The 27332-nt window shown below is 50.1% G+C and overlaps 3 protein-coding genes across 5 annotated transcripts; 1 reads left to right on the top strand and 2 right to left on the bottom strand.

The window, feature by feature from the left end:
- The first annotated feature begins 531 nt into the window (after positions 1–531).
- On the top strand, positions 532–4657 carry MANEAL (mannosidase endo-alpha like). 3 transcript variants are annotated; one of them, XM_088672158.1, is made up of 4 exons: positions 836–1436; positions 2426–2473; positions 3060–3136; positions 3723–4657. In XM_088672158.1, the coding sequence occupies exons 2-4, from the start codon at positions 2465–2467 to the stop codon at positions 4357–4359; spliced, it is 723 nt and encodes a 240-aa protein (XP_088528284.1). In that variant the 5' UTR covers positions 836–1436; positions 2426–2464; the 3' UTR covers positions 4360–4657. The 3 variants fall into 3 exon arrangements, with proteins under 3 accessions (XP_088528283.1, XP_088528284.1, XP_034976302.3); XM_035120411.3 differs by having other exon boundaries at positions 2426–2535; XM_088672157.1 differs by lacking the exon at positions 2426–2473 and having other exon boundaries at positions 532–1436.
- Positions 4658–5354: 697 nt separating this feature from the next.
- Positions 5355–9023, bottom strand: YRDC (yrdC N6-threonylcarbamoyltransferase domain containing). Its single transcript, XM_088672159.1, has 5 exons — positions 8433–9023; positions 7927–8041; positions 6667–6786; positions 6272–6414; positions 5355–5936 (listed from the first exon to the last, which is right to left on the bottom strand). The coding sequence occupies exons 1-5, from the start codon at positions 8825–8827 to the stop codon at positions 5840–5842; spliced, it is 870 nt and encodes a 289-aa protein (XP_088528285.1). The 5' UTR covers positions 8828–9023; the 3' UTR covers positions 5355–5839.
- Positions 9024–10710: 1687 nt separating this feature from the next.
- On the bottom strand, positions 10711–26300 carry MTF1 (metal regulatory transcription factor 1). The gene is made up of 11 exons (XM_035120073.3): positions 26121–26300; positions 24963–25423; positions 21493–21731; positions 20824–20955; positions 19606–19679; positions 19038–19171; positions 17916–17993; positions 17552–17654; positions 16860–17371; positions 16610–16673; positions 10711–14917 (listed from the first exon to the last, which is right to left on the bottom strand). Exons 2-11 carry the CDS (start codon positions 25371–25373, stop codon positions 14448–14450), a joined length of 2217 nt encoding a protein of 738 aa, XP_034975964.1. The 5' UTR covers positions 25374–25423; positions 26121–26300; the 3' UTR covers positions 10711–14447.
- Positions 26301–27332: the final 1032 nt, after the last annotated feature.

The following is a 27332-nucleotide window of genomic DNA, read 5'->3' as shown; positions in this document are numbered from 1 at the left end:
GCATGTGCCACAGTTCAGGGTTAGGAGTGGGGCGGAAAAGTTGCTTCCTTGCAGCGGGGGTGGGGTGGGGTGGCGGCGGCAGCATTGTCGTTGGCTCTCCTGCTCTCCTCCCCCAGGTAAGGCCTGACCTGGGGGGCGGAGCTGCACCAGGGCTGGGAACAAGAGATTTGCTATCCTGTTGTCCGTCAATGCAATGTCCAAGGCAGAGGAGCTCTCCAACAGCTGCAGAATTGACTGGCAAACCTGTACTGTACTTGTGTTTTGCCCTCTTAGAATCTCTTGTTTCCCCGCTTTTTTAAAAAAGCATGTTCTTGAGAAGAGCGAGCTGCACCTATCTCTCGCTTAAGCAGCGCACCCACGTGAATCCAGAAGGCCCAGGTAGGGATAGGGAGCACCTGTCAGCCAGCACCACCAAGACTGAGCTAGATGGCTCAACGGCAGAAAGAGGCTTGCTGGGCTCCTCTGGCGACATACCGGTAGCAGCCGAATAGGGCTTATACAGTTCTAATGGGTATCCTTACTGGTGCAAGGGAGCTGTCTGTTCAGCATTTCGGTCATCGCTGCAATAACTGCCATCAGCCCTTCTTTCCGAGGCTCGCGGCCTGCCCGGTCCTGTCGCTCGGGCGCCCTGCCCATCCTTTCCTGAAAAAAGCTGCCCGTGCCTGGAATAGGAGCTGCCGTGCCTTAACCCAGGCCCAGCGAAACAGTCTGGCTGGACAATGAAAGGTTAATGCCGGCCTCCTCCCACCCCGCCCCTATTCATGGACCGTACCATCCAACGGCCGGGAGCGGGGGGGAGAGTACGCGTCGCTCGGCCTGCCGCCCGTTGGGCTCTTCCACCTGGGAGGGCAGGGCGGGAGGCAGTCGGGCCCAAGTGCCGCGCCGGCGCCTCGCCTGGGCCGTTAGCGGGGAGGCTGCCCGTCCGGGCCGGCGGCAGCTGGGGCTCAGGGCCGGGATGGTGCGCCTGCGCCGCCGCGCCTGCCTGGCGCTCTTCCTCTGCGCGCTCTTTGTCCTGGGGGCCCTCCTGGCGCTGCGCACCCTCAAGCCCCCCCTCGACGACCCCCGGCGCCGCCGCTTCCCGGGGCCCTGGCCCGAGGAGAAAGAGGCCAAGGAGACCCCCGCCCAAACCGACTCCCCCGCACCCCCAGTTGGGGCGCAGCATACGCCCAACCTGGACCCCCTGCCCGTCTCCTCCTCGCTGCACGTCTTCTACTACACGTGGTACGGGACGCCGCGCTTCGACAGCCGCTACCTCCACTGGGACCACGTGCTGGTGCCCCACTGGGACCCCCAGCTCGCGGGCAGCTACCCGAAAGGCCGCCACAGCCCCCCCGAGGACATCGGAGCCAGCTACTACCCGGCCCTCGGGCCCTACAGTTCCCGCGACCCGGCCGTCCTGGAGGAGCACATGCGCCAGCTCCGCGCCGCCGCCATCGGTCAGTGAGAGCGCGTCCCCAACCGACCGCGGGTTAGGGGTGCGGAGAGGAATGAGGCCGGGGGAGGGGTGGCAGACTGGCCGCGCTGGCGAGGGCGATCGAGAGACCGAGCACCCCTACAAAACCCCGACCCCCGCTCAGAAGCTGCCCCATAAAGCCTCTCGCTGCCCCTTGAATTAGGGGCTGCTGAAATCTCTGGGAGCATCCAAGGCCGCAAAATATCCCTCATATCACAAAGGGGAAGCTCCTCAAAGGATAACAGCCTTCCCTGCCAGCAACTCGTCTGGCTTTGGCCGGTGGGAGGTGGGGTTGGAAATGCCACATCTGCGCTAGCGGCATCCAAAGCCAAAGACCTCCCCCCCCCTCTGGGGTTTCCAGGCAACCCCGATAGGCTGGAGTCTGAAATTTTAGCATCTGGACCTCAGATGAAATTTCAGCACCGCCTTGTCCTGGACAGCTCCCCCTCCTCCCCCCATCACCACTTTTGCTGCAGAGGCCAAATGTCTTGCTATTGACAGGCACGGAACAAGGGATCAGGAAAGAGACCCAAACATCCTGTTCTCACAAGAGCCAATAATATGCCTGTGGGAAACTGCAAGCAGGATTCGGGGGCAACTGCTATACTGGACAACCGCTATAGGCAAGCATTGCTTGCCTCCAGCTGTGATGGCACAGCATAGCCTCCATGGCTAGCAATCAATAACCTTCTCCCTGAATTTGTCTCAACCTCTTTTAAAGCCATTCAAGTTGGTCACCATCACTGCATCCTGTGGGAGGGAGTTCCATAGTTTCTATGCGTCAAGTGAAGAAAGGGAAGGTTAGTTATTTGAGGGCTGGTAGGTGCAATGGTTTTGACTATCTTTTTGGCCTAACAGGCTTTCAGCATCCATATTTAAGGGGGGCATCATCATCTTCAGATTGTAAAGCGGCCAGATGTTGAAGGCAGTCTTAGCTCCTGCAGGTGGGCACAACCCTCTCTGTCTCTGCAGGAGTCGTGGTTCTGTCCTGGTACCCCCCTGGCCTAGCAGATGACCACGGTGAGCCCTCTGAGAGCCTGGTGCCCTTCATATTGGACGCCGCACACAGATACGCAATCCAGGTGCCTGTTGTTGCCACTGCTTGGGGCTATTAGGCGAGTTTTATGACAGCTGCTTCCAACTATGTGGCAGCCAGGGTTGGCGGGGGTTCCATTCATGAGCAGTCATCCACAGTGCAAAGTGGAACTACAGGGGGTCCCTGTTAATTGGTTAGCTTCTCCCTGATTGAAGCCTTGTAATGGAGTGGGGAAATCTGGAAGTTCATGGAATAAAAATAGTATTACAGAGCCATGCCTGCCTGTGACAGTTCAGTCTCTTCTCTCTCCACCCCCAAAACTGATTTTGATACATAAGGAGGAACAAAGAATGAATCTTACATGACAGGTGGCTGTCCAACTTCTGTTTAAAAATCTCCAGTGAAGGAGAGTCTACCACCTTCCTTTAACAACTTTTAACTGTTGTGGTGAAGGGATAGGACTTATGTAGGTGGGAGCAGGGGTGGGAGATTACTCCTGCAGTTGCTGCTGCCCACTGTGTGGCTGGGGGTGCCACATAACTGCTGCTGCCCCGTGTTCCTTTTCTGCAGGTCACCTTCCACATACAGCCATATAAAGGGCGTGACGACAACACTCTGCACAGCAACGTGAAATATATCATAGACAAGTAAGTATTCAGAGGCCCAAAGATGACAACAGCCAGAGTCCAAATGACAAGAAAGTGGCCAGTTTGGAAAGCAAATGGTTAAAAAGATAGGTGAGGCCATTCCTACCCTTGAGAGGCTTGCATAGAACAAAGGGCCACTTTTGCCTGTGTGAAACCCAAGAACTCAGCGCTGAAGATGAGCGTTGCTTATTTAATAAATAAAGAGGGTTTAAACTGCAAGTTTTAAATGCTACTTATTGAATTTGTGGCAATCTGCTCTTTTGGTTGGAGAAAAAAGGCCCTCTCATATGAAAACCTAAAAACCTTCAGATATTGATGCAGGCTGGCTGGAAGGGGGAGAAGCTGGCTCTTTGCTCAGTCTTCCTGTCAAAGGACCCCAGTGCCGGAGCTCAGCTTTCACTGGGTATCTGTTGGCAGACAGAGAATCAGAGAAACTGGAAGGGAAGAGGGTATTGATGCAACATTTAGAGCAGGGAAATACCAGGCAACCTGCCTTCTCTGTTAAGAGCAGGACCAAGTTTCTCTAGGCTGCTTGTGGACTTATAAAGCCAAATGTGGGGCATTAAACAGCCTGTTATCTTGGCAGGTATGGAACACACGATGCTTTCTACAGATACAAGACCAGCATGGGCCAGAGGCTGCCTTTATTTTATATTTATGACTCGTACCTTACACCACCTGAAGCATGGGCAAACCTGCTCACCCCTTCCGGCTCCCACTCTCTGCGCAACACCCCCTACGATGCCGTCTTCATCGCCCTGCTGGTGGAGGAGGGGCACAAGCATGACATCCTGTCCGCCGGCTACGACGGGCTCTACACCTACTTTGCCTCCAACGGCTTCTCCTACGGCTCCTCCCACCAGAACTGGAAAGCCATCAAGGCCTTCTGTGACTCCAACAACCTCCTCTTCATCCCCAGCGTGGGCCCTGGTTACATTGACACCAGCATCCGTGCCTGGAACAAACACAACACACGGCACAGGGTAAACGGCAAGTACTACGAGACGGCCCTGGAGGCCGCCCTCATGGTGCGCCCTGAGATAGTCTCTATCACGTCCTTCAATGAATGGCACGAAGGCACCCAGATCGAGAAGGCCATACCCAAGAAGACCCTGACCCGGCTCTACTTGGACTACTTGCCCCGCCAGCCGGACATGTACCTGGAACTAACCCGTAGGTGGGCAGAGCACTACAGCAAAGAGAAAGAGCAGTGGCTCATGTGAACAAGCTGTGAAGGGTTGATTCTCCAGGGCATGAAGAGGCCCAGAGAGAAGCTAGTAGCCATTCAGGTGGAGGAAGCTGCTCTCAGAGCTGTAAGTTTCTGGAACCTGGGTGAAGAGGGATGAGCTGTGTTTCATGTTGAAATACCTCTTGAGAGGTTTGCTATGCTCCTGCAGGGCAGCACACCGATATACAACTGTGCAAAACTCCCCAGATATAGTTGGGCTAGTGCACTTGCAATCCTCCTCACTCCAAGCCCTCAGCTTTCCTTAAAATAATAAATATCTTTGCCTGTTGCAAGCCAAGAGGACAATTCATTTCAAATCTGAGTTCTGCAGGGGGTGCTAAACTGAACAGCACATCCCTGTTGCTATTCAGTTCCAGGGATATTTATTCCTTCTCTGCTGCCACTGCTACTTAGACCTCTACCCTGTTGCTGCTCCCAGCAAACATAACCTAATGGAGCCCTACCCTTATTAAAAAAACAAAACCTAGACAATTTGTGTATGCATGAAAGTTCTCAGAAACCACATGCTGTATTATGTCTTTGGAATTCCAATGATCAGAAATGCACCCAGTCTTGCCATAAAACAACAACCTCACTGGTGTTGGCATTTATTCCTTCAAGACAGGCAGCAAGAAGAGAAAAAGTGATGCCCCAGTGACCTAATGGGGCGTGGAGTTTTGGCGTTTGCTTCCAATGGAGACTGCTCCTTAATATCTTGTTGCAGAGTCTACTCCAGCCTATGAATAGTTTGGGGGCTGGGCTGGAAAGACGAGCAAGTGTGCTGTTTGGGCCCCTTGCCTGCAGTTCAGGCAAAGTTACTAAGGGAGCTCTACAGTGGTTGCATGGGGAAAATGAGCTAGATTCTCATTTTGCCATTAATCCTACACCACTATGATTATCGATACTGCATGTCACCCTCCAATAGGTAATTTCCCCCCAGTCTTAGAATTCCCCCCCCCCCCGGCATACTAAAAAACATGGAGGCCAACATGCACCAGGTTTCCATTTTAATGATATTGGTCAAAAACGCAGCCTGTTGCTTGCCCATTAGTGGCTGGTCTGGTCTTTGTTTTCAGTAGAGCTGGGTTCAAGGCAGCTTGGTCCCCCCGGTCACAGGCAAGCTCCACCTACGAGGATCCCTCAAAATGCATCTTCCTGCTTTTCTATACACTCCATGATTGTCAGCTGCACTGTCTTGTTCAAATGCTTCAACCCCTCCAGGCCAAGTGTTCAAGGGATAGAGAGGACAGACTTCCTAAAAGAGAGGGATACTTAGGCACAGAACTGTGTGTCCCTCCCTAAATCCAAAAGGAAATGCCAGGAAGGAGAAAATACTTCACCCCCAGCAGGGCCAGATCCTTCTGGAGTCACATATGTCAACTGGGAAAGAGGCTCCCTTTGCATCCAAGAAGGGCAGAGTTATACTTTCCAGAACAAGGCTCTTGCAAACAGCTTCCTGATATGCCACACACCATTTACTTGCCCAGAGACTGTGTGAGTTTACCACATATAGGCAGCTCAGTTGTCAGGCCATACTTGACTGCCAGGATCTCAACGGTCTGAATAAGTGCACTGCAGAAAAGAAAAGAAGGAGTAAGATGTTGGGGACAAAATCTGCATTGTTTGCACCTTAATATTCTCGAAGGCTAATTTAGCATCATCTGTTTGGTAAATGCAAAGTCAAAATAGGAGGTTTGACCCAATTGATAAGGCACTCCACCTGCAGGAGTAAGCAGGTGTGCTTCTGGGAATCATTTGCAGGAGGAGCCCACCTCCTTTAAGACCACCACCACACACACCCCAAGGACCTTTGTCCTGGGACTAAATAGTTCCATCCTATTCAGAGGAAGACAACTCTGCAGCCTACAAATGCCACTCAGGTGGAGAGGAGGCTGTCTGAGGCTTACCATCCTCCCCGGATGATCTTGAACTTTCCAGGAACAGAAAGGTCAATCACGGTAGAGCCTAGGCGGGACTCTGGTCTATGGATGTCCCCAGTGGGGCCCCCATCAATTATAAGTGACAGGTGAGGCCAGAGCTCTTGGAACTCCTGTAATACAAAAGAAGAAGAGCATAAGAGCTCAGCAGGCTCCTGAGCCAGTGTGCGCCACAAGATGCTAATAGCCAATAGCCACAGAGAAGAGGGTACCATTAGCTCCTGCTTACACACAAAGTGGCTTTACCCTCTGAGGGGAGCAAGCCAATTAGAACAAAATGGAACATAATGCCCTTCCCTGGGGACTTAGAGAGCCACCCAGGCTCACATTATCATCCCGTCCTGGAGTTTTCAAGCAGCCCTTACCGTGACTGTGAGGGAGCTCTCCCCCTGACTGATGTTTGCGCTTGTTAAGGCCAGAGGACCAGCACACTCCCTGGCCAGCTCCCTGATGAAACAGTGACTGGGGATGCGGACACCAACTAACTGTGACAAAAGCAGGGTGGGGGAGAGGAAGAGATGAATGAGTACCACTACTTACTTTTAGCTTTTATGTATATATACTTTTAAAAGGTAGGATATTTATACATGCATGTATATGAAAGCATGCATACATATACAGTATATGCCCCACTTTCCACTGCACATACAGCATTCAGGATAGCTTATAGTGAAGTCCAAAACAAGTTAAATTCAGTAAAAAAAACACTAAGAGGGCAGGTGCAGCAAATAAGACAAGACGTTCACCTACCAAAACACAGGGAAACCCTTAGCACACCAAATTAAATGCCTGCTGGAATAATGATATAAAAGGCTAGGCAACAGAAAGGGGGATCAAGACATTTCCTAAGGCACAGGCACAGAGAAAATCCTAACTAGTCAGGCGTCCACTACCACCAGGTCATGAAGAGCATCCCTAGCAGATCTTGTGCGCAGGTTGGTATGGAGATTTCCCCACTCTGCACTGCGAGAACAACTCGCATACACCCCCGCTCATTTGGATAGGACAGGAAGAAGGAGTCTGTTGCACCTTTATCCCACCCATCTCAGAATGCAGCCACCCCTCCCAGGCCACATAACTTAGTGAAACTAAAACAGGAAAAGAAGCAGCCATGCTTAGCTTCAGACTTGCAGTCCTGCAATAGCTTTAAAAAAATAATCACGAGGAAAATAAAAATCTCCATTAATATTCCCAACTAATCAGATTTGCCTTTTAGCCTGGAGTGGAGGAAGGTCCACTCTGATGTCAACCTAAGAGCACAAGCACAACACCCAACTGGTAAGCACCCTATTGGGAAACTGAGCTCTCCAAAAGGTAAAAGGGTCTCTATAGAATTTGGACAGATCGTGAAGCTGAGGCTCCAATACTTTGGCCACCTCATGAGAAGAGAAGACTCCCTGGAAAAGACCCTGAGGTTGGGAAAGATTGAGGGCACTAGGAGAAGGGGACGACAGAGGACGAGATGGTTGGACAGTGTTCTCGAAGCTACGAACATGAGTTTGACCAAAATGTGGGAGGCAGTGGAAGACAGTGCCTGGTGTGCTCTGGTCCATGGGGTCACGAAGAGTCGGACACGACTAAACGACTAAACAACAACAACATAGAATTTGCTAGCCAAGACTCACTGGGGTGAAGGGGTTCAAGTCTTTATTGAGGGTGTCCGAGCGCTCCAGAACCAGCGTCACTGGCCCAGGAAGGAGTTCCTGCAGCAGCTTGTCAGGCACGCAGACGTTGCAGTACCTACAGAAGGGGAAGGAGAAGAAAGTATGCACAAGGTGAGCCCATCTCGTGTCACGCAGCCAAAGGCAAGCAGCAAAACAAAGGGGTGGGCTGCCAGACTAATACTTAACTGGAGGCGCTCGTTATTTACTCTGAAGGAAATAAAATCAGCGCTTGTGTTTTTTAACTTAAAAAGCCGCTGGAAATAAAAAGATTCATCAGCTGATACACCTTAATGCCAAAAGGTGTGGGGGCCTTGCCTAGGTTTCTGCCTTCCTGGAAGGGGCAGAAGCGATCGGGGGCCCTATCCACCGACTTCCCTGCTTCGCCAAAGGAAGGAGGAGGAGAGGCGGAGGGAGGGCCACCCCCCTCAATTGCAAGCCCCCCACCTCCTTCGCCGACCCCGCCGCACCTGTAGACGTGCTCGACGTCGGCGAGACAGATAGCGAGGGGCTTACTGGCGGCGCGGCCCTTCAGGCGGTAAACGGCTCCCAGCGCCCGCGAGTCCTGCGCCAGGCAGGCCACGCCGTAGACCGTGTCGGTGGGCAGCGCCACCAGGCCGCCCTCGCGCAGCGCGGACGCTGCCGCCAACAGCGCCGACTGACGGTCCGGCCCGGAAGCCGGCAGAGGCATCGGCAGGGGGACCCTCGCCATGTCCGGCAGCCCAGGAGAGGAAGGTGCGCCCTCCTCAGAAGGAGCAGCAGCCCCGCCGCCGCCGCGCCAAGGTCTGACCGGGAAGGACGAGGAGGAGGAGCAGCACCAGCAACGCCGGAGCCTCAGACCGAGCAGGAGAGGCGCTCTGTACATGCGCAGAAGGAAGGGCGGCGGCGGACCCTCTCCGCCCAGCGGCTCAGCCAGTCAAGCGAACACGACGACGCTCGCCGCTTCGCCGATCCCCTCCATTCGCCTGGCGCTGCTGTCCCGCACGGGGACCATGGCCATGACGCAACTTTTGCACCGCGCCGGCTTTCGGGGCGGAAGGACTTGCGCCGCCTTCCAGGACAAAGCCAAGAGAGGCGATAGCCCTAGAGAGTCCCGGGCAAGCACTGCTTCCGCTCCTTACAGGAAGTTTAGGCTCCCGGACGCCAATTGCAGATCATAGGTGTGTGAAGTGGTAGAGTGATCTCGCCTCGGCTTTCCCATGGGGCGGAGTCCGCCTATGTGTCTCGTTGCCCGATGCGTGCTAAGGGGCTCGCCACTTTGCGGCTGCGCAGTTGCTTTCTTCTCCTGCTAGCCTGGTGAAGCTCCGAGAACCGGACCGAGTTGGGGGGCGGCGGAGGCACGACCCCTCCACACGCGTCATCCTGGACAGAGGGGGTGGGGGGACGTGGAACCGTCTGAGACACACCCGCGCCCCAAGCGGCCGTTGTAATTAGTAACATAATAGTTGCTATAAATAAGAGGAGGAGGATGCTCGGTCGCAGCCTAACACCCCAACATTTGCAGTTGTGATTAACTATTATTATTAGTAGGTGCTAAGAATATAAGTACTATTGTTATTAATATTAATAGTTATTAATATAATCATAAGTGTCCAAAGGAGAGAGCAGCCAAGCACCTTCCATAAACAAGCAGCAACGGAGGCAGCTGAGAGAAGCGTTTGCCCCCTTGGGCTCATCCTAGTGCTTGGGCAAAGCGTCCCCCCCCTCAGTTTCACCCAGGTTCCTCCTAAGCACTAGTCAACCAGGAGGGAGAGGGAGCATTCTCTAATTGGGGCGCCACGCCACCACAGAGAAGGCTCCACCCTGTCTCATCGACTGATTAGGTTTGCCTTCGCAGGACACAGTGAAAATTAAGAGCCCATCTAGTCCGGCATCCTCTTCTCACAATGGCCAGCCAGGTGCCTGTGGAAGAAGCCCTCTACAATACATTACAGTAGCCCAGTCAGCAGCTTTCCAGGGCATGGGGCATTGTGGATGCACTAACCCTGTCCACAAACTAAAGATGGAATGCCTCACTTGGGGCAATGTCACTCTTCTTCAGCTAATTATTGAATTAAATCCCCAGCTACCACTTCCTCCTAGCTCAGGCAGAATGGAGCACTGCATTCTTGCCTTCTCCAGTAGATTGAAACACAAGTAGCTGCATTATTCCAAGTCATACTTTTGGTCCATTTAGCTCAATATTGTCTAAGTGGGTCTTCGGAATCTCAGGGAAGCCTTTACTTAACTTCACCTGAAAATACCAGAAATCGAACACCAGGGACCTTCTGCATACCCACTGCATGGGTGTCACTAAGCTAACACCCATTGAAAATAATTCCCATCACCTCCAGAAATGATTCCTCCAAAGGCACCAGATTTAAATAAGCATTTAATTAGGATCCCAGTGGTATTAATATTGCTTTCAATTAAAAAATTAATTTCCACTTCCTTGCAGGTATTTCAAAGTACAATATTAATTTATACAAAATGGAGCAGTTAAGCAAACACGGTTATTTCACATTTTACATTCTTCAAAAATACAAATTCATGTTTATGCTTCTGGGGTTTTGGAGAGGCTCTTCCTTTGGAAGTACTGTACCTGTAACATCTTCACATCACTCAATGCAAGGACATTTGTTCCCATGTTTCAGTTAAGTTAAATTTGTTTAAACACAAAACACATACTCCTGAGAGAACCTGGCAACTTCAAATGATCTCCGCTTCACTCCTTGCATAGCTCTGGAGTGGAGCCATAGCAATGCCATGTGTTGTTGTGGAGGAAATCCAGGCTAGGAGGGGAGACCCAGAAAGGCACTTTGCAAAAGTTACCCGAGAGCCTTTGGGGGCCTCCAATTACATCGCTCTAGGGCACAAGCCCACACCACATGTGGGAAGGTGGCAGTTATGGGAAAGGGGCTTGAAATTCCCCCTTGTGCAAGGTTCCCCCCCCCCCCCGCCCACACACCTCTATCTCACACATGCAGTGTTACAGATGGTGACGTCTCCCCCTACCCGCAATGACTGGGAAAGAGGCAGCCTAAACCCTCTCTCAGGTACCCCAGGAACCTTAACTTCTGTCTCCGCCAGAATGAATAGCAGCTCCTTCCCATTTCCCCACAAAAAAAGAGCATTTGGAAAGACGCAACACTGCAGAGCAAAGGAATGAGCCATTTCTATTAACAGATTGCAGAAGAAGAAAAATTAAAATATCTCCCTGGGCTTTACCAGTGAAGTTCATATGAGGGGAACAAAAAGCCAAAACACCCATTTGTTAAGGAAAGTAGAAACTGCATTTCCTTGAAAGTGTCCACTGCATAGAAACCATTTTTGGCCAGCATGCATACGACGAAGAAGACAGTGTGGGCTACACACTGTTTCCATAGACAGACAAACACACACACACACACACACACACACACACACACACACCCTACATAAATATCCAGTTTCCTTGGCATATCTCAGTGCAGAACCAGAGTCCAAACCTCCAAATGAAACAATGTAAGATGCAAAAAGTTGAAAGGTCAGCCCTCAACCCAGCTGCACTGGATGCTTATTTAAACAACAAAAACCCAAAACCGGAGACACAATTTCTAAAAGACATAAAGGAGAAATAATACTCTGATAAAAAAGAAAGAAAAATCCAGAGTGTGTAAGGTTAAAGAGAACAAGCTTTTCCTTTTGTGGTTTTGCAGAGGGTAGCTAGCAGGCAATGCAGCTGCCTCCTTCTGTGTCTTATTTCTCAATAGTAGGTTTTCTCGTTGGCACCTTTAGCATTTTGAATAGCTCACTTCTGCAGATCAATCACTAGCAATGTGCTTGGAGAAGGTGCCAGAGGAAAATACCAATCCTTTTTGGGAAATGAAGGGTTTTTCCAGTTCTGCAGTAGAGACCCTTGCAGTGCAGTAAGGCAGGAATGTGACATCCACCCTAGAAGGTGCTACATGCCAATGTAAGGACGGCTTGCATCTGCCTCCCTGCCCTCCACTTCCCTCTCTGGGGCATTCAGAAGACGAGGATGGCAGCTGCGACCCAATGAATGTATCCAACTATAACTAAAGTCACCTCGGAATGAGTGAGTGACCCAACCTGATTCCATTCAGTTCAGGCTCCTAGTGGAAGTTTTGCATAGACTGGACATTTGCTTAAAACATGCATAAGTCTGAAGGGGGCAGAGCACACAGCTTAGCCAGTTCCCACATCAATTCTGTTAATCTCACACGCACGCACATGGACACGCATTGGACGCACACATAACGAGCGTACGAGGACGCCACGCCTAGCTACACATATTGCACGGAGGTTAAGTGCTCTTTTTGCGTAACCACATTTAACTTTTACTCAGAGGGGGTAAAGGGGGGAAGAACTGTAATAACTTTGTGAAAAGTTATTTACAAAAGAAAATTGCAGCAGTCGGTTTAAAGAGAACTAAAGTGCATTTTAGAGCCCAGCATGTTAGTGTCATTGGAGGAGCCCCAGCAAAATGTTTCCTTCTCTAGACTCCAGCAGTACCGTAGCAGCAGCTTCCAGCAAATGCAGCAGACTCCACCCCCAGTAGGGTCTCTATAGGGGTCAGAAATAAGTCCTCAGTTGCTCCCTGGTTCCTTCGCCTGACCAAGCCACCCAACCCTGAGCCTCCCTGTAGGCCTGGAAGCCACAGAGGGTCAACAGCCCAGGGGTTGAGCTGTGCAAAGCCCAGTTCTTGACTGCCCAGCCTGGCACCCTCCCCACGCCTGAAAATGGGGTACCTCGGGCTCTGCAACCCTCATCAGCACAGGAAGAGGAGGGGAGGGATTCAAAAGTCTCCGGTCTGTATGGTCAATTTAAGAACAACAACAACAACAACAACACAATAAATAAATAAAGGAACAGAACCCCAAGGGCTGTCCTGTTCTCCACCACCGTGTGCAGCCCTCCCAGAGACACCCAAGCAGGGCAGCAGTGCCAGACCAAGTCTGCCTAAAGCGGCCTGCAAGACAGGACAGGCTGCTGTCACAGGCAGCTCTCCAGGCTCTGCTCACCCAAGTCCCCAGCTGTTTGCTAAAGTGAGAAGCCCTGCAAAGAGTACCAAGTCCCGCCACACCTGGAGCTCTAGGACAAGCAGTCTCCTACGCCCTATGGCCAAGAGGCAGCAGGCCAACCAACTGTTGCAGCCAAAAGATCTCCAGCCCAAGGACAGTCTCTGCCCTGCTACTGCCTAGGGGATGCTTGAGAGCAGATGATCCTTCTGTTACCCATCAACACACCTAAGCCTACCCTTGAGACTGGGTGGCCAGGTGGGCTGCTCACACACCTTCAACAGTTGTGGAGAAGAGGGGATTTCAGCAGAGGTAGCTTGTCACTGAAGCTAGACAAACACACACTCAAGTCCCTTCTTCTCTGCAACTCCTGTTGGTGTTCCTGTCCAGCCTGCCATCACCCCGCAGCCATTGTCTACCAGGCAAATATTCCGCCTACATGATGAATGAAGTCTCGCTTAGAACCCAAGGAGGCTGGCTACCAAACTGAAGAACACTATGAATGGCACCTATTTTTAAAAAGTAACAATGGCATATAAATAAAACATTTCCGAGGCGACTTAATGAAACCTTAGAAGCTTTTGGAGAGGGAGGGGCAGTCCGTGTTAGGATTTTACCCTGAGTTAGTTAGAAGAAAGGATGCCCCTTCCAATGCACAGGTTGTGGGCAGGACTGGGAAGGCTGAACAGCGAAGAGGAAACCTTGGGGGGCGGGACCGGAGGGTTGGGAGGACTGGCCAGCTTAGCACCAGCACTTTCATGACATGACGTAGCCATGAGACATTCAGGGCATGGGCTTTGCCAGAACTAGCTGGGTGGGTCCTAAGTGGCAGAAGCAGCCCCCTCCCCGGCTAGCCGAGTCTTCTACAGGCACCTCTGCCAATCCACCTTTGCAAAGGCCTGACAAGCTTCCACAGGGGCCTTTTCAGCCCCAGAAGCTGCTGTGCTGGGTGACTGTTTCTGATCAAGCTGCCAACAGTGCAAATCCTCTCAGCCCCTGAACTTGTGCAAACCCCCAAGCAGCCCACCCGGAGAGAGGCAGCAGCACTTGCCCTTCCAAGCAGGTAATCTGTCAAAAGATGTGGGAACCACAGGGCCCCTACTCTGGAGCAAGCTGACTGAGTTAAATGTGCAAATTCTGGAGAGATGATGAAGATGATGATGATGATGTGCCTGGCCTGCATTTCAGCACTTGAGTCTCCACGCCCACTACTTTGCCAAAGTGCAGCTGCCTCTACAGCAAGAGATCGCCTCGCAGTCTTGCTCCTCCCTCACAAACATTTCTTCTCTCTCCCCCTCCCCCCATAATAGTGCACACTTAGTAGTAAAGGCACCCCCAAGGAGCTGTAACAAGAACCTCCCGTGCCCCTGGCAAGGTGCAACCAGAGAGCAGCCAGCCCTCAAAACTCGCTCAGAGTGACTCTGATGCTTGGGTTCATGTCACAACGAGCCAACGTAATAAAGAGACAGGACTGCCTTCGCCTTTTCACTTGAGGAAGCTACCACCACGGCCTCCGCCCAGGGCAAGCTCCTCCTCCCCTTGTAGCAGGGCTTCAATTGGAATCAGTGGGGAGGAGGCGGAGGCCTCGGGGCTCTGGAGAGAGAGGAAGTCCGAGACATCCATGGCACTTAGGGAGTGGTTCTGTGAGTCTGAGGGGTTCCCTGCCAGAGTGCTTTGCTCGCAAGGAGGCAACGTGGAAGAGAGGGTGGTGGCGGCAACAGTAGGAGCAGAGGAGGTGCTGGCAGCCAAGTTGATGGGAAAGGGTTGAGGCAGAGGCCCTGGTGCTGACACAGGAGGCTCCCCTGATGCCTTGGAGCCCTGTGAGGAGCAGTTCTGCTTCTTGCTGCTGGCTTTGTCCTTGGCTGAGTCCCGGCAGGCACACTGGCACTGACAGGCTTCCTCCTGCTTGATGATGATCACGGGCACACTCAGGCCAATCTGCTGCACAGAGCTCCCTGGAGACAAACAACAGTCAGTTCAGAGGCACCAGCACTCCCCTGTGCCTGTCCGTCTCAGGGCTTCCCAACAGAAATGCAAATGGGAAGAAATGCACCTTTTGCCACCCACCACTGCTGCCAGCCTGTTCTCACATGACATGATTCCCCCACATTCCCTCTCTCCCTCTGCATGCCTGACACCAGGTGCAAAGCTTGGGTGCTGCTGGGGTCAAGTATGCCCATTCCTGGCCCGAGGCTGAGGCAACAGGAAGTAGCTCAGGTGATGGAACAAACCTGGATGAATCAGAAACCAAACAGGGTGACACAGACTCTCTAACAGCCGACCTGGCTTCAGGGTTTTGTCACCCAGTAACCATTTTCTGCTCAGAGAGGGATGAATCATTCTCTCCGGCTCAACTGTTAGTCCATAACCTGGGGTTAAAGTTCACATGGCCCAGTCACTCATAGCTAAAAGGTGCTCTCACAATTCGTCTTCCAGGTTGACTAACTGACTGCTGTGCCACCTAGCTATTGTACAGTATGGCAACAGATTGTATCATTTCACTCCTCAGGCCATTGCATGAGCCACTAAGCCCAATTTAAGGGGTTAATATGAATGTATAGAACCAATTAACTGAAAGAGTGCCATCCAGTGATCTGGGGAAAGAGGCCCCTCATTAGGAGTAGCAGTGCAAACGACAGGCACCTGAGACACAGGGAATTTTTGGTGGCACCTCCACAGCTATGGAACTCCCTCCCAAGAGAAATCAGAACCCCCCCCTCTTTACTTGCATTCAGGAAACATATAATTATTTTATTTATCCAGGCATTTGGCCAATAGTTTTATGAAACTTGTACATGGCTGGTTTTATTTGCTTTCTGTAATATTCTAACAATGCTAACAATGATTTTATGTCATTTTATTATTGTGAGCTGGGCTGGGCTCCCTTTGGAATTTATATGATTTATTCACGAAGAATAAATAAATTTGAAATAATATGACAGGGATGCACACAGGTCAAGTACATGGGAAGGTGGTGATTTCCCTTGATTTCACTCACTGAGAGAAGCAGAGGGAAGCAGATGCCCTGGGGTGAGGATTTATCCCTCACTGAGTGCTAATACACCCCAAAGAAGAAAGCTAATGGCAAGTTCCTCAACGGCCCCCTCCCTGGTGGGTCCTCCTTGCCTGCGTGACATGACACAAGCTCCAGCCCAGAAATAAACAGTAAATTGCAAGAACTCAGGCCAGGAGGAAGATGAATTTCAAGCAAGTTTTCAAAAGGTTTTATTTATGTAATGATAGGATGAGTTCAAATAGGAATCAATTCCAGCAATGTTTTAATGGTCAGAGTGTTTGCTGCAAACAGTCTGACCTAGCAAGGCAAACATACTTGGTACACTCTGACCATTAAAACATTGCTGATGAATAATTGGCGAAACAGGGCCTTGTCCTGGGATTTTTTCACTGGAATCAATTTTTTATTTGCCTCACTATCATACTGGAATTGATTCCTATTTGAATTTATCCTATCATTACATAAATAAAACCTTTTGAAGACTTACTTGAAATTCATCTTCCACCTGGCCCGAGTTCTTGCAATTTACTGTTTATTTCTGGACTTCAACAAGCTCCAGCCCATTCAGCACCTGCCCTTGTGAGTGTCAGTGATAAAAGGGAAGACTGTGATCCCTGGATGTGTCACTTACCTGCATTACCAGCAACAGGAAGGGCAGTGGTAAAGAAGACCTTTTCCAGCACTGGAGCCTGTGGCTTTGGCATAAGGAAAGAAAAGAGACTTTTGAAAGCAAGGGCCAAGTCCAGAAATCAACAAACAGTATATTAGTACCCCAGCCCACTCTGGAAACAGGGCAGTACCAGCTCTGCCCCACCTGCTGGAGCCCTCAATCCCTCTTCATAGCACATCCTGGGCTGGAGCATGGGATTCAGGTCACTCACCATTTGTTCTTGGTTCTGGGAGGTCCTGCTGGCACCATTCAAAATCCACTGGAGGTTTTGCTCTCCCATGACAATGCTGGACTGCAGAATGGCTGCACTTTGTGATGGGGTGATGGTGATGGTTGGGCTGCCAGCCAGCACAGAGTTCCCTCCAACAGGCACAGTCTGAACCCCACTGGGGAGGACCTCAGCAACACTCGGTGCTGCTGCTGGGACAGGGGGATTCCCAACAGGCTGCGGAGATGCCTGAATGTGCTGTAGGAAGTCCTGGGGGTTGGGTGCAAGGAGTGTGCTATTAGGAGCAGGCACTTCTGGAGACTGGAGGACAGCGGCAGGGGTTCCGTAGGCAGCTTGCTGAGTGCCAGTGGAGGCAGGAAGCAGTGCTGGTGGGGAAGGCTCAGAGATGCCAAGCTGAAGAACAAGTGGCAGAGACAAAGGAGCAGCTTCTCCGAGGGGTGGCTGGGTGGCAGGGGCTGGGTCTGCACCACCACCAAGATCTTTAACCAAGGCGTCTGCAAAAAGAGAAGCATATGGTGAGAAAGCTCTAGTAGGATCCTGAAAAGCACTTTGTGCAGGATCCCAGCTGTGGCCAGGACACGTCTGGATGATAGCCCAGGCAGAAACAGCACCAGCTTTTATATCAAGATCTAATGATCTATGGAGCAAATGAAAGAGAAGATGCAGACTTGTACCTGTGTGCTGAGAGTCTTCCTGATTTACAGGAGGCTCCGGACTCTGGAACATGGACTCAAAAATGCTTGCTGGTGAGATTGTACTCAGGTCTTGTCCATGCATCTGGGAAAAGGAGGAAGCAGTGAGGCATGCAAAGTCAACTGGTCTGTGGTTGAGCCTGGTGGCGATGCCACCAATACACTCAGGCTGCATTGCTCAGAACAGACATCCCTGAAGCACCTGGCTCAGGGAGATACAAGGAGCCTGCTTGCTTTCAGCCACACCACAGAAGTCCACCACGGGAATGGGGGAAGGTGAGCTCTTTAAAAAATGGCAGAAGGCTGCTTCTATGGCCCACACTGTGCTGTCAGAAGAGATACTTACTGGATTTGAATTATCCCGCAGTTCTGAATCTGTGGACATGAGGCTCAAGTCACTGAGACAGAGTGAGTGGTTTGTATCCTGCAGAGGTGGAGAGGAAGCCTACATTAAGCAATGCAGCAGTTGCAACTATGAGCTTGGTTAGCCCCACAATGCCAGTCTTTTCGAGAGCACCAGTCCTTGACTTAAGAACAGTGAGGGTGATCAGAGACTTTGGCCCAAATACATTTTCTATCTCTTTCTTTAAATTTTTTATGTGAAACGTCACAGATCACTCACTGAAAAAGGCAGCTGGTAGCAGAAGGAAACTACAACAAAGGCCATTTATCTCCAAGGATTCACAAAGGCCCTCACTATGGCTGTTGGGATGACACAGGAAAAGAGGAAACTGCCTTGTACTGAGCCATGCCCTTGATCAATAGTTCAGCACTGTCTATGTGGTTAACAGTGATTCTCTGGGATTACAGACAGGGGCTTTTCTGACACTGTGTCTACAAGTCTGAGCTACGTATCTGTGCCCATCTTTGATGACCTGCCCCTCATATTTCTTAGACATGCTTTTTCATTTTTTGAACTCCTTACAAAGATTGTTGTGCAGCTGCATTCATTTTCTTAGAGGTTTCCCATTTCTCTGTCTCACTGGGATTTTTTGTGATTCCACTCCTTTTTCGGGAATTCTATCTAACCCTTCTTGGGCTACTTTCCCCCATCAGTTTCTCTAGTCTGCATTTATATTCAGTTTCCCTATCTAGCATTTCCCTGAACCTAATAAATCAGCATTCCTGAAATCTGTTACACATCTAACTAAGCTCATCTTTAACCTTCCATAAGAACAAGAACTCCAGCATTACGATTATAGCATTAGCATAAAAACATATTTTACCAATATGGACAGTGTTGCTCATATCAAGCCATCAATCTCTTTCAGTGGCAGAGAGTTCCACAGCACAATGCACTGTGTGAAAAAGCAGATTACCTTTCTGCATGCCACAATCTGTAATTTCACCTGCAAAGGTACCAAAGGAGAGTCCACAAGAGTCCTGGATACTGACAGGCACTCACCAAGGCACACCATGCTATCTAGTACACCAATAACGACATTTTCTCTGAGAAAAAGGCACCCACCTCATTGATGCTGTTGTTGGACAGCATAGCATAGGAGGGCCCCTTCTCGTGTCCCTTCATGTGACTCTTGAGGCTGTATTGTGTGCTGAAAGTCTTCTCACAGCCATTACTGGGACAGAAGAAAGGTCTTTCACCTAGAACGGCAAAAAAATATGTATTTGTACACATCCAACACCCTCTGGGTTCCTTGTTGCTCAGCAGCTCCAGGATCTCTAAAACTGAGCCAGAGACTAAATCACACTCCCATGCTCAGTGTGTGTAAGGGGTGGGGGGTGTCCAGGAACCCACTGTACGAGATCCTGGTGTAGCAGGCTTCAACACAAAATAATGTGGCCTGACTGTCACCTCATAAAGTGCTCCCTTCTCCTTCCCAATAAGTCCTGGACTGCTTTCAGCAAGGTTGAGTTTATTAAACTTTTAACTAGTCTTTTATTTTGAGTCAGCATCGTCTAACGACTCAGACCTATCAGGCAAGCTGGGCCAAACATCTCCTCCATGAGGCAGCATCTAGGCTGCAGCTGCTTAGCATTAAGGAAGCAGGAAAGAGATTCAATAGACCCAGCCTTACCGGTGTGGGTCCTGACATGCGTCTTTAGGTGGTGGCTTGCAGCAAAGGCTTTTCCACAGCCATCATGATCACACCTACAGGAGAGGGATGGAGAAAACAGTAAGGAGCTTCATGCAGAAACCAGTTCCAATCATACCTCTTGCTTCCCAGCAGCCTCAGGCCATGCATTAATCTGCACACAGGGTAGTGGAAAGTTCTGCAGAATGGAAGCCCTGCTCTTGAACATGGTATTATAACTTAGGGAAGACTTAAAGAGAGCAAGCAGAACATCCACAAATGCAGTCTCACAATCCCACTGAGACGGAGCTCAGTGGTTGACCAGGGCACCATCAGCCTGGGACGGAGCTCCTGGACCTTTGAGGACCTGCAATTAGAGAAAACCCTGCACCAGTAACTTCTCCCACCACTGCAGTGCTGGGACTGCTGCTGAAATTCTCCCTCCAAAGCAGCAAAGTGGTGGGGTGGGGACCCCCAGGTGTTGCTACATGACAACTCTCCTCACTTGACCCTTGGCCACACAAGCTGGGGCTGGTGGAAGTGGAGTCCAACAACATCTAGAGGGCCACCAGTTCCCCACGTGGACTACACACAGGACAACAAAAATACTGGGTGGACGATGATGTATTTGAAAGGCTATATGGGTCCTGCCAGGACGCGGGTGGCGCTGTGGGTTAAACTACTGAGCCTAGGGCTTGCCGATCAGAAGGTCGGCAGTTTGAATCCTCACGACGGGGTGAGCTTCCATTGCTTGGTCCCAGCTCCTGCCAACCTAGCAGTTCAAAAACACGCCAAAGTGCAAGTTGATAAATAGGTACCGCTACAGCGGGAAGGTAAACGGCGTTTCCGTGTGCTGCTCTGGTTCGCCAGAAGTGGCTTTGTCATGCTGGCTACATGACCTGGAAGCTGTACGCTGGCTCCCTCGGCCAATATCGCGAGATGAGTGCCGCAACCCCCAGGGTCGGTCACAACTAGACCTAATGGTCAGGGGTCCCTTTACCTTTATGGGTCCTGCCAGACACACAGGACATTCACTAGAGGTGGACCCAGGGCGAGAAAGCCTCAAGACCAACACTTTGTAGGCCCATGTGGGTCAAGAGTAAGAGTCCAAACCCCCCATGTAGGGGCAGAGAGGAAGCTAGGAGAAACCAGGACTGTTCTATAGCAGAGGGCTTGACAAAGGACCCAGGATTCACCAGGGCCTGCAGCCAGGTGGCTCACCTGAATGGCTTCTCTCCAGTGTGGGTCCGAATGTGTTTCCGCAGGTCACTGAGTGTGGTGAAGTACTTACTGCAACCCTCTGATTCACAGTTAAATGTTTTTCCCGTGTGAAGCCTCTGATGGGCTTTTAACCTACAAGAAGGAAAGAAGTGGGCTCCGTTAACACAGACCTCTTTCTTCTGAGCCTCACCAACAAGGGAGGCACAGGGAAACAGCAGCTTCTATCTGAGAAGCAAAATCGGCCCACCTTCCTGGAAGTCAAGTAGGCTCCTCTCCAAAACCCTTGCAGGCAGCTTAGAACAGCAGCCACTCAATTGGAAACTAGACTTTGAGAAATAAACTTCAGAGGTGCTAACAAGAACTGGTGAGTGTGTGTGAGAGAGATTTCTGCAAGGAAAATAGTATTTCCCCCAGCAAACATGTTTCACTTAATGCATGGGTGGCTAACTTGTAGGTCCCTCTCTGGATGTTGCTGGGCTACAACTCTCATCACCCCTGAACTTTGGCCATGCTGGGGCTTACTTGGAGTTGGAGGTCCAACAACATTCAGAGAGCCACAACTTAGTTGCCCTTGGCTTAACATTGTGGTTACATCTTTGACATTTCATGTATGTGTGTATAATAAGGCACTGTCTTGAGATAGGGAGGAAGAAACGCTCCTGCTCTTACCTGTACAGTGTATTGAAGGCTTTTTCACAACCCTGGACATCACACTCAAAAGGTTTCTCCTTGGTGTGGACTCGAACATGGATTTTGAGACTATAGGATGTTAGGAAGGCCTTTCCACACCCCTCTTGGTTGCACACAAAGGTGTACTCCCCGCGGTGTGTCTTCTGGTGGGTGCGCAGGTTACCTGCGGTGCTGTAGGTACGAGGGCAGCCCTCAAACGTGCACTGGTAACGCTTCACCTGCCAGAAACATGATGTACTTTAAGTCTCCATACTTGATCAAAGAATCGTAAAGGGTTCCACCTTAACTTCAAGAGCTTCTCATAACAACAGCTCTGCTAGATCAAGCTAAAGGCCCATCATGAATACTGACTGCAAAAAAAAAGACCCTGTAGGGGAAGGTTTTAAAGATGTTCCCTCTATAGGTAAAAGAAGAAAGCATGCAAAATGTATCAAAAGTGAGAAAGAGAAGGAAAGCTAGTTATAAGAAGAAAACAAATGAGCACTAGGGATTATGTAGTCTGTGTGTTTGCGCATGCAAAATTTTAGAACCTAAAGAGACTCCTGAAATGGTTGCAGATGGTTAAAATTATTAGAAAAGAGACTAGAGCAGGCATGTCAAACATGCGGCCCTCCAGATGTTTTGGACTACAATTCCCATCTTCCCCAACCACTGGTCCTGCTAGCTAGGGATCATGGGAGTTGTAGGCCAAAACATCTGGAGGGCCGCATGTTTGACATGCCTGGACTAGAGGTTCCTTCCTAGCTTTGAGAGGCCCAAGGCAGAGAAGTGCACCCCCCCAATTCCCTGCAAAGCCCTCCCCAACTCCCTCTTCACAGATGTTGCCGCTACTCCTTCTGGTTGAGCTGCTATCATTCCCTTGTGGACTGTGCTGTTCCCAAGGAGAGAAGCCCCTGCTATGCTGCTGCCACTGTTGTCCCTTTCTCAGAGGACCCTGGATTGTCGTCCGTGCTTGAGGCTCGGGTATTTCATCCAGCTCTTCAGACTTTGCCCAGTTTGGTGCCACTTACAAACAGGGACAACCGCAGAATGTAACCTTTCTGGATACCTGAAGGGTCAGACACCATTTTTGGCAACTAATGCAACATGACTAATTTCAGTGACTTAACTTGGTTTTTTGTCAAGGTTGCCGTGTGCTGCTCCTGTACTCCCATTGCCAGCTGTGGGGTTGATGACCAGACTTTGTGGTTCTGGCCAGGTTCCCAAAGCAGTCAGCAGCACAACTTGCAAAGGAAGCTCCCTTTGGCACAGGGTGAACTTGTTCTCCATGTGCAGGTCTGAGCTGGTTGACAACAGAATGTGCAATTAATTGTGCACATGACTCTTCTGTGGCACACGGGAACACATGGGACTCTGACAAAGGGGCATACGCATCAAATCAAGTTTCCCATTGATACTAATTCATATATTTCCCAAACAGTGGCTTCTAAGTTATGTTAATTTACAACTAAACAAAGTATTATTCACACCGGGGTGGGTGGGAAACACCTGTGTGGTGGACTCTAATTTCCAGCAGCCAGCCTGCTCAATGGCCAGGGGTGACATGGGAGTTGGGAGTCCACCAGCATGGAGAGGGCCCTGTCATAATCAAATGTGAACAGTAGTTTTCCTTCAGGATAAGTTATTAAATGCTGCCCCCTTCTGTAATTCTCAGACATACACAAATATGTATTCTTCCTCCATCATTTCCCAAGCAGCTGCTTTCAATCATAACATAAGAACATAAGAAGCTCCTGACAGATTTTGTCCTCCGTAAGAGCAGCAGAAAGAGATAGTTATTCTATTATACCTGAAGTTAAGTCAGTCTCAATATTCCTTAAAAAAATTGAGAAGGGAAAAGGTATATCAAAGGAACTTTCAGCCCTTCTCTAAATCTGCAGAAGTACTGTGCTTACATACGGCTGAAGTCATCAAACCACACTGTGGCAGTCATATTGAAACCAAAAGAGCAGCTTTAAGATCTGCGGACTTAAAACTGCAACCTACGATTTCAAAGGGCCAGAAACAATCTGCTGAAACCACTTTCTCAGGATTCTGTTTGTGCAAAGTTTCAATCTACTTCCTTATAAGAGAAGTTCTACTTCTCCTTTACATTTGTGGGTACAGCAGTGGATGTGCTTGGTAACGGTCTAGATGAGAACCAATAAACCGAAGCGCAATCCAGATAAGACGCACCATTAGTGGGTGGTTCCCTTGACTGGATGTATGAGAACTGATTTAAATGCCAGGCAAAAATGATTCTTTTTCACTAGGACTTTGGCTCTTAATTATCTGTAGCCTTGAGTGGCTGTAATGTTTAAATCCTGCCTTTTAAAAATAGAACTTTCTGTTTTTTAAATCTTATGCCAGTTTCAATGTATGTGCTTGCTTGTTTATAAATTGAACAAAAAAAAATAAAACACCCTTAAATTCAAGATAGATTAATTCATAAAAAATAAAGCTTGAGGAATTTTCTTCATTATCAGCAACTAAAGGCCCTCTCCATTATTTTGTGAGTCATTCCAAGATTTAAGTCAAGAAGTATCTCTTAGCTGCCTCTCAAAAGCATACACCCTCCTGCTAATCCAGAAATCCAAACTGAGATAGTTCAGAGCTTCTTTCTGTTATTGTTTGTCTCACCTATGCACAGGGTTGACTATACATTATTACAGGATGTGGCACTCAGCGCAAACCTGAATAATGTATATTGGTCATAGATTTTTGTTTTTTCTATCCTAGTGCAGAACCTTTTAATTAAAAATCACACATGACACACACAGCCCTAGCGATAATGTTTTACTATTGTGAAAACTCCCGAGACAGGGCGCATAGCATGAAAAAGTAGCAAAAGCTTCCCTTCAACCATGCATTGCTTAGTACGGAAAGTAGGCAAGTCTATATGCCAGCTATATAAGGGAAACTACTGATCTCTCTCACTCCCAAAACCTGAGAAGCTCTGCTCACCCTTTTCCTAAAGATTCTTGGAAGTGTTAACAGTGCATTTTTGTATTATAAAAACCTGCCTTGAAGAGCAACATGTGAAAACATCCAGGATCAGCTTAGGCACAGCCTCTCTGACACATGTGTGGGAAAAGGCCAAACACTACAGAATCAGGAAATTTGTTTTCTTGGGCGTTTTCTGATTATGATGTTTCCAAAAGTAACCCCGTGAGTTTTGAATGCGACACAAAAAGCAACACAGTGGTACCTCGGATTACAGACGCTTCAGTTACAAACTCCGCTAACCCAGAAATAGTACCATGGGTTAAGAACTTTGCTTCAGGATGAGAACAGAAATTGTGCCCCATTAGGTAAAGTGGTACCTTAGGTTAAGAACAGTTTCAGGTTAAGAACGGACCTCCAGAATGAATTAAGTTCTTAACCCAAGTTACCACTGTGCAGGCTTCCATACAGCCACATGACAGGCCTCCCAATAGAGGAGCAGGATTAAATTAGAGTCTGCTACTTACTTCTTTCAGTTTCGTCTCAGGGCACTCTGACTGCAAAGTAAGGGTGGCTCCTTCAATGTTTCGTGGCATAGGAGTTGAGCCAGGATTGATCGTCAGATGGATCTGATCTGGAGAAATAATGTGCTGAACATAACCCTGGGACATTCCTTCATGGTCAGCTATCAAAGGAAACCTGTCCTCGTGACCATCAGGTAGAAAAGGCAAGTGATCCCCACACTGCCCTTCATCCTCCTCGTCCTCCAATGGCCCTCGGTCTTGTTCAATGAGGACTGTTGTTCTGTCATACACTGTCCTGGATGAGGATGGGACAAGGCCATTCTTGTCCACAAACCACAACAGTTTATCATCCTGGGCCAAGTCATCTTCCTCCACTTTGTAATAGATGACATTCTCAGGACTGTTTTCCCCCATGGTTTAGTGGCATTCCAGAAGGGTCACAGAATGAACATAAGACAGCTCACCTGTAAAAAGATCAAGTAGAACAGGGCAGTCAAAACTCAGGAACATTCAGTAAGTAGTACTCTTTTCCATGTGACACCCAATTCACTGTCTTAGGATTTCTTTATTGCATAGATGCTTCAGTTCTTCATGCTTTACAAGGTATTTAAAGTGCGGTGAAGCAAGCACCCTTCTATTTTCTACAGATAACTCCCTGCAGAAGACTCACTTGAGTGAAAATGTGTCGTGCTAATGTCACAAAAAACATGCATCTTTTAAGTCTTACTTCTCCCTCTCCCCCCCCCCCCCAGCATTGGAGACTTGCTGGGTTTTGCACGGATCCTTCTGGCTTTTTAAGGAGACAAGCCAAGGATATACGTGTATATACATCGACTGCTTGTAAAATAGTCCCCGCTTAATACTGAAAGAGTCGCAGGAGGAGGAGGCTGAAGAGAGCCTCAGCCGAAGGAGGGCTCTGTCGCCCCAACAAGCTCCGCTTCGCCTTCGACAATCCCAAGGAGCTGCCGCCGCCGCCGCACCCGGGGGGGGGGGGAGGAGATCGCGGCCCCGCTTCACCTCCACCCCCGACAGTGACCCGCGAGTCGCCGCGAGAGGGCGGCTCTCTGACAGGGAGGAGGACGACAGGGCCAGCCTCGGGGCAGCCCGAGCACCAGGCTCGCTTCGCTCCAGGGCCGCCTGTCCGCCCCGCGCGCATCTCACCGGCCGCGTCCAGCTCCAGCTCCAGCTCCAGGCCGGCCCGTGTCAGTGCCATGGCGCCTGCCCGGCTGCCACGCGCAGCCCGAGCGCCAGCACTCGCTCGCTCGCTTGCTTGCCCACCCGTCAGTCCGCTCGGCTCGCTCGGCCCGTCCGTCCGAGGTTTCCTCAGACATTCGCGCTTCCGCTTCCGAGCAGCGTGTGGCAGGCCGGGAAAGCACCTCTTCCGGCCACGCCCCCTCCTACCACAGATGGAGAAAGGCTAGAGCGGTGCCTCATCGGAAGGGACGGATGCCTTCAAACCCACAAGGAGTCGGAGTGTCGGCGAGGCGGGTCTTAATTGCAGGGCTGTTGTGAATCATCCGAGAGCCTGGCAAGGCCGACCTAGCAGCCTCCCTCCCCTCAAGGAGAGCGAAAAGCCTCTTTTGGCACCGAATCCTGGCTGCATCTGTTTTGCGGAAAGTGGACGGGAAGATGCCGGGGCTGGAGGCAGGACGCAGTGCGCAGCTGGAGTTGAAACGGTTTTTTTGCCCACCCAAAAAAGGCTCGGGCGGCTTGGAAATTGGCGAGGAAATGCACTGGAAAAGAGTGGCGTGGATGAATGGTTTAGAGGTGTTTTAAAAACATGAAGAACGCAGGACGAATTGCTCCTTGGCATATCTATTTTATAGACCTCTATTTCATTTGAGGGACGCGGGTGGTGCTGTGAGTTAAACCGCAGAGCCTAGGGCTTGTTGATCAGAAGGTCGGCGGTGAGCTCCCGTTGCTCGGTCCCAGCTCCTGCCAACCTAGCAGTTTGAAAGCATGTCAAAGTGCAAGTAGATAAATAGGTACCGCTACAGGCGTTTCCATGTGCTGCTCTGGTTTGCCAGAAGCGGCTTAGTCATGCTGGCCACATGACCCAGAAGCTGTACGCCGGCACCCTCGGCCAATAACACAAGATGACCGCTGCAACCCCAGAGTCTGTCACAACTGAACCTAATTGTCAGGGGTCCCTTTACATTTACTTCATTTGAAAACAATACTGTAATGTCAAAGCAGTTTATATAAGCATCCCAGGATGAGCAAGTACAATTGAAGTCAGGGATAAGGCTCAGTAATTTAGAAGCTTGCTAATTAAAAGGCTCGTTAATTAGCAGGTTGCCTGGAGGGGCCCCAAGTGGGCATAAGGGGGGGGTCTCCTGCCTGCCTACTCTACTCCCTGTCACTCCAATCTCA

The sequence above is a fragment of the Zootoca vivipara genome, chromosome 6 (genome assembly GCF_965207765.1).
Source record: "Zootoca vivipara chromosome 6, rZooViv2.hap1.1, whole genome shotgun sequence".
Lineage (NCBI taxonomy): Eukaryota > Metazoa > Chordata > Lepidosauria > Squamata > Lacertidae > Zootoca > Zootoca vivipara.
This window is presented reverse-complemented; position numbering and strand designations above follow the sequence as displayed.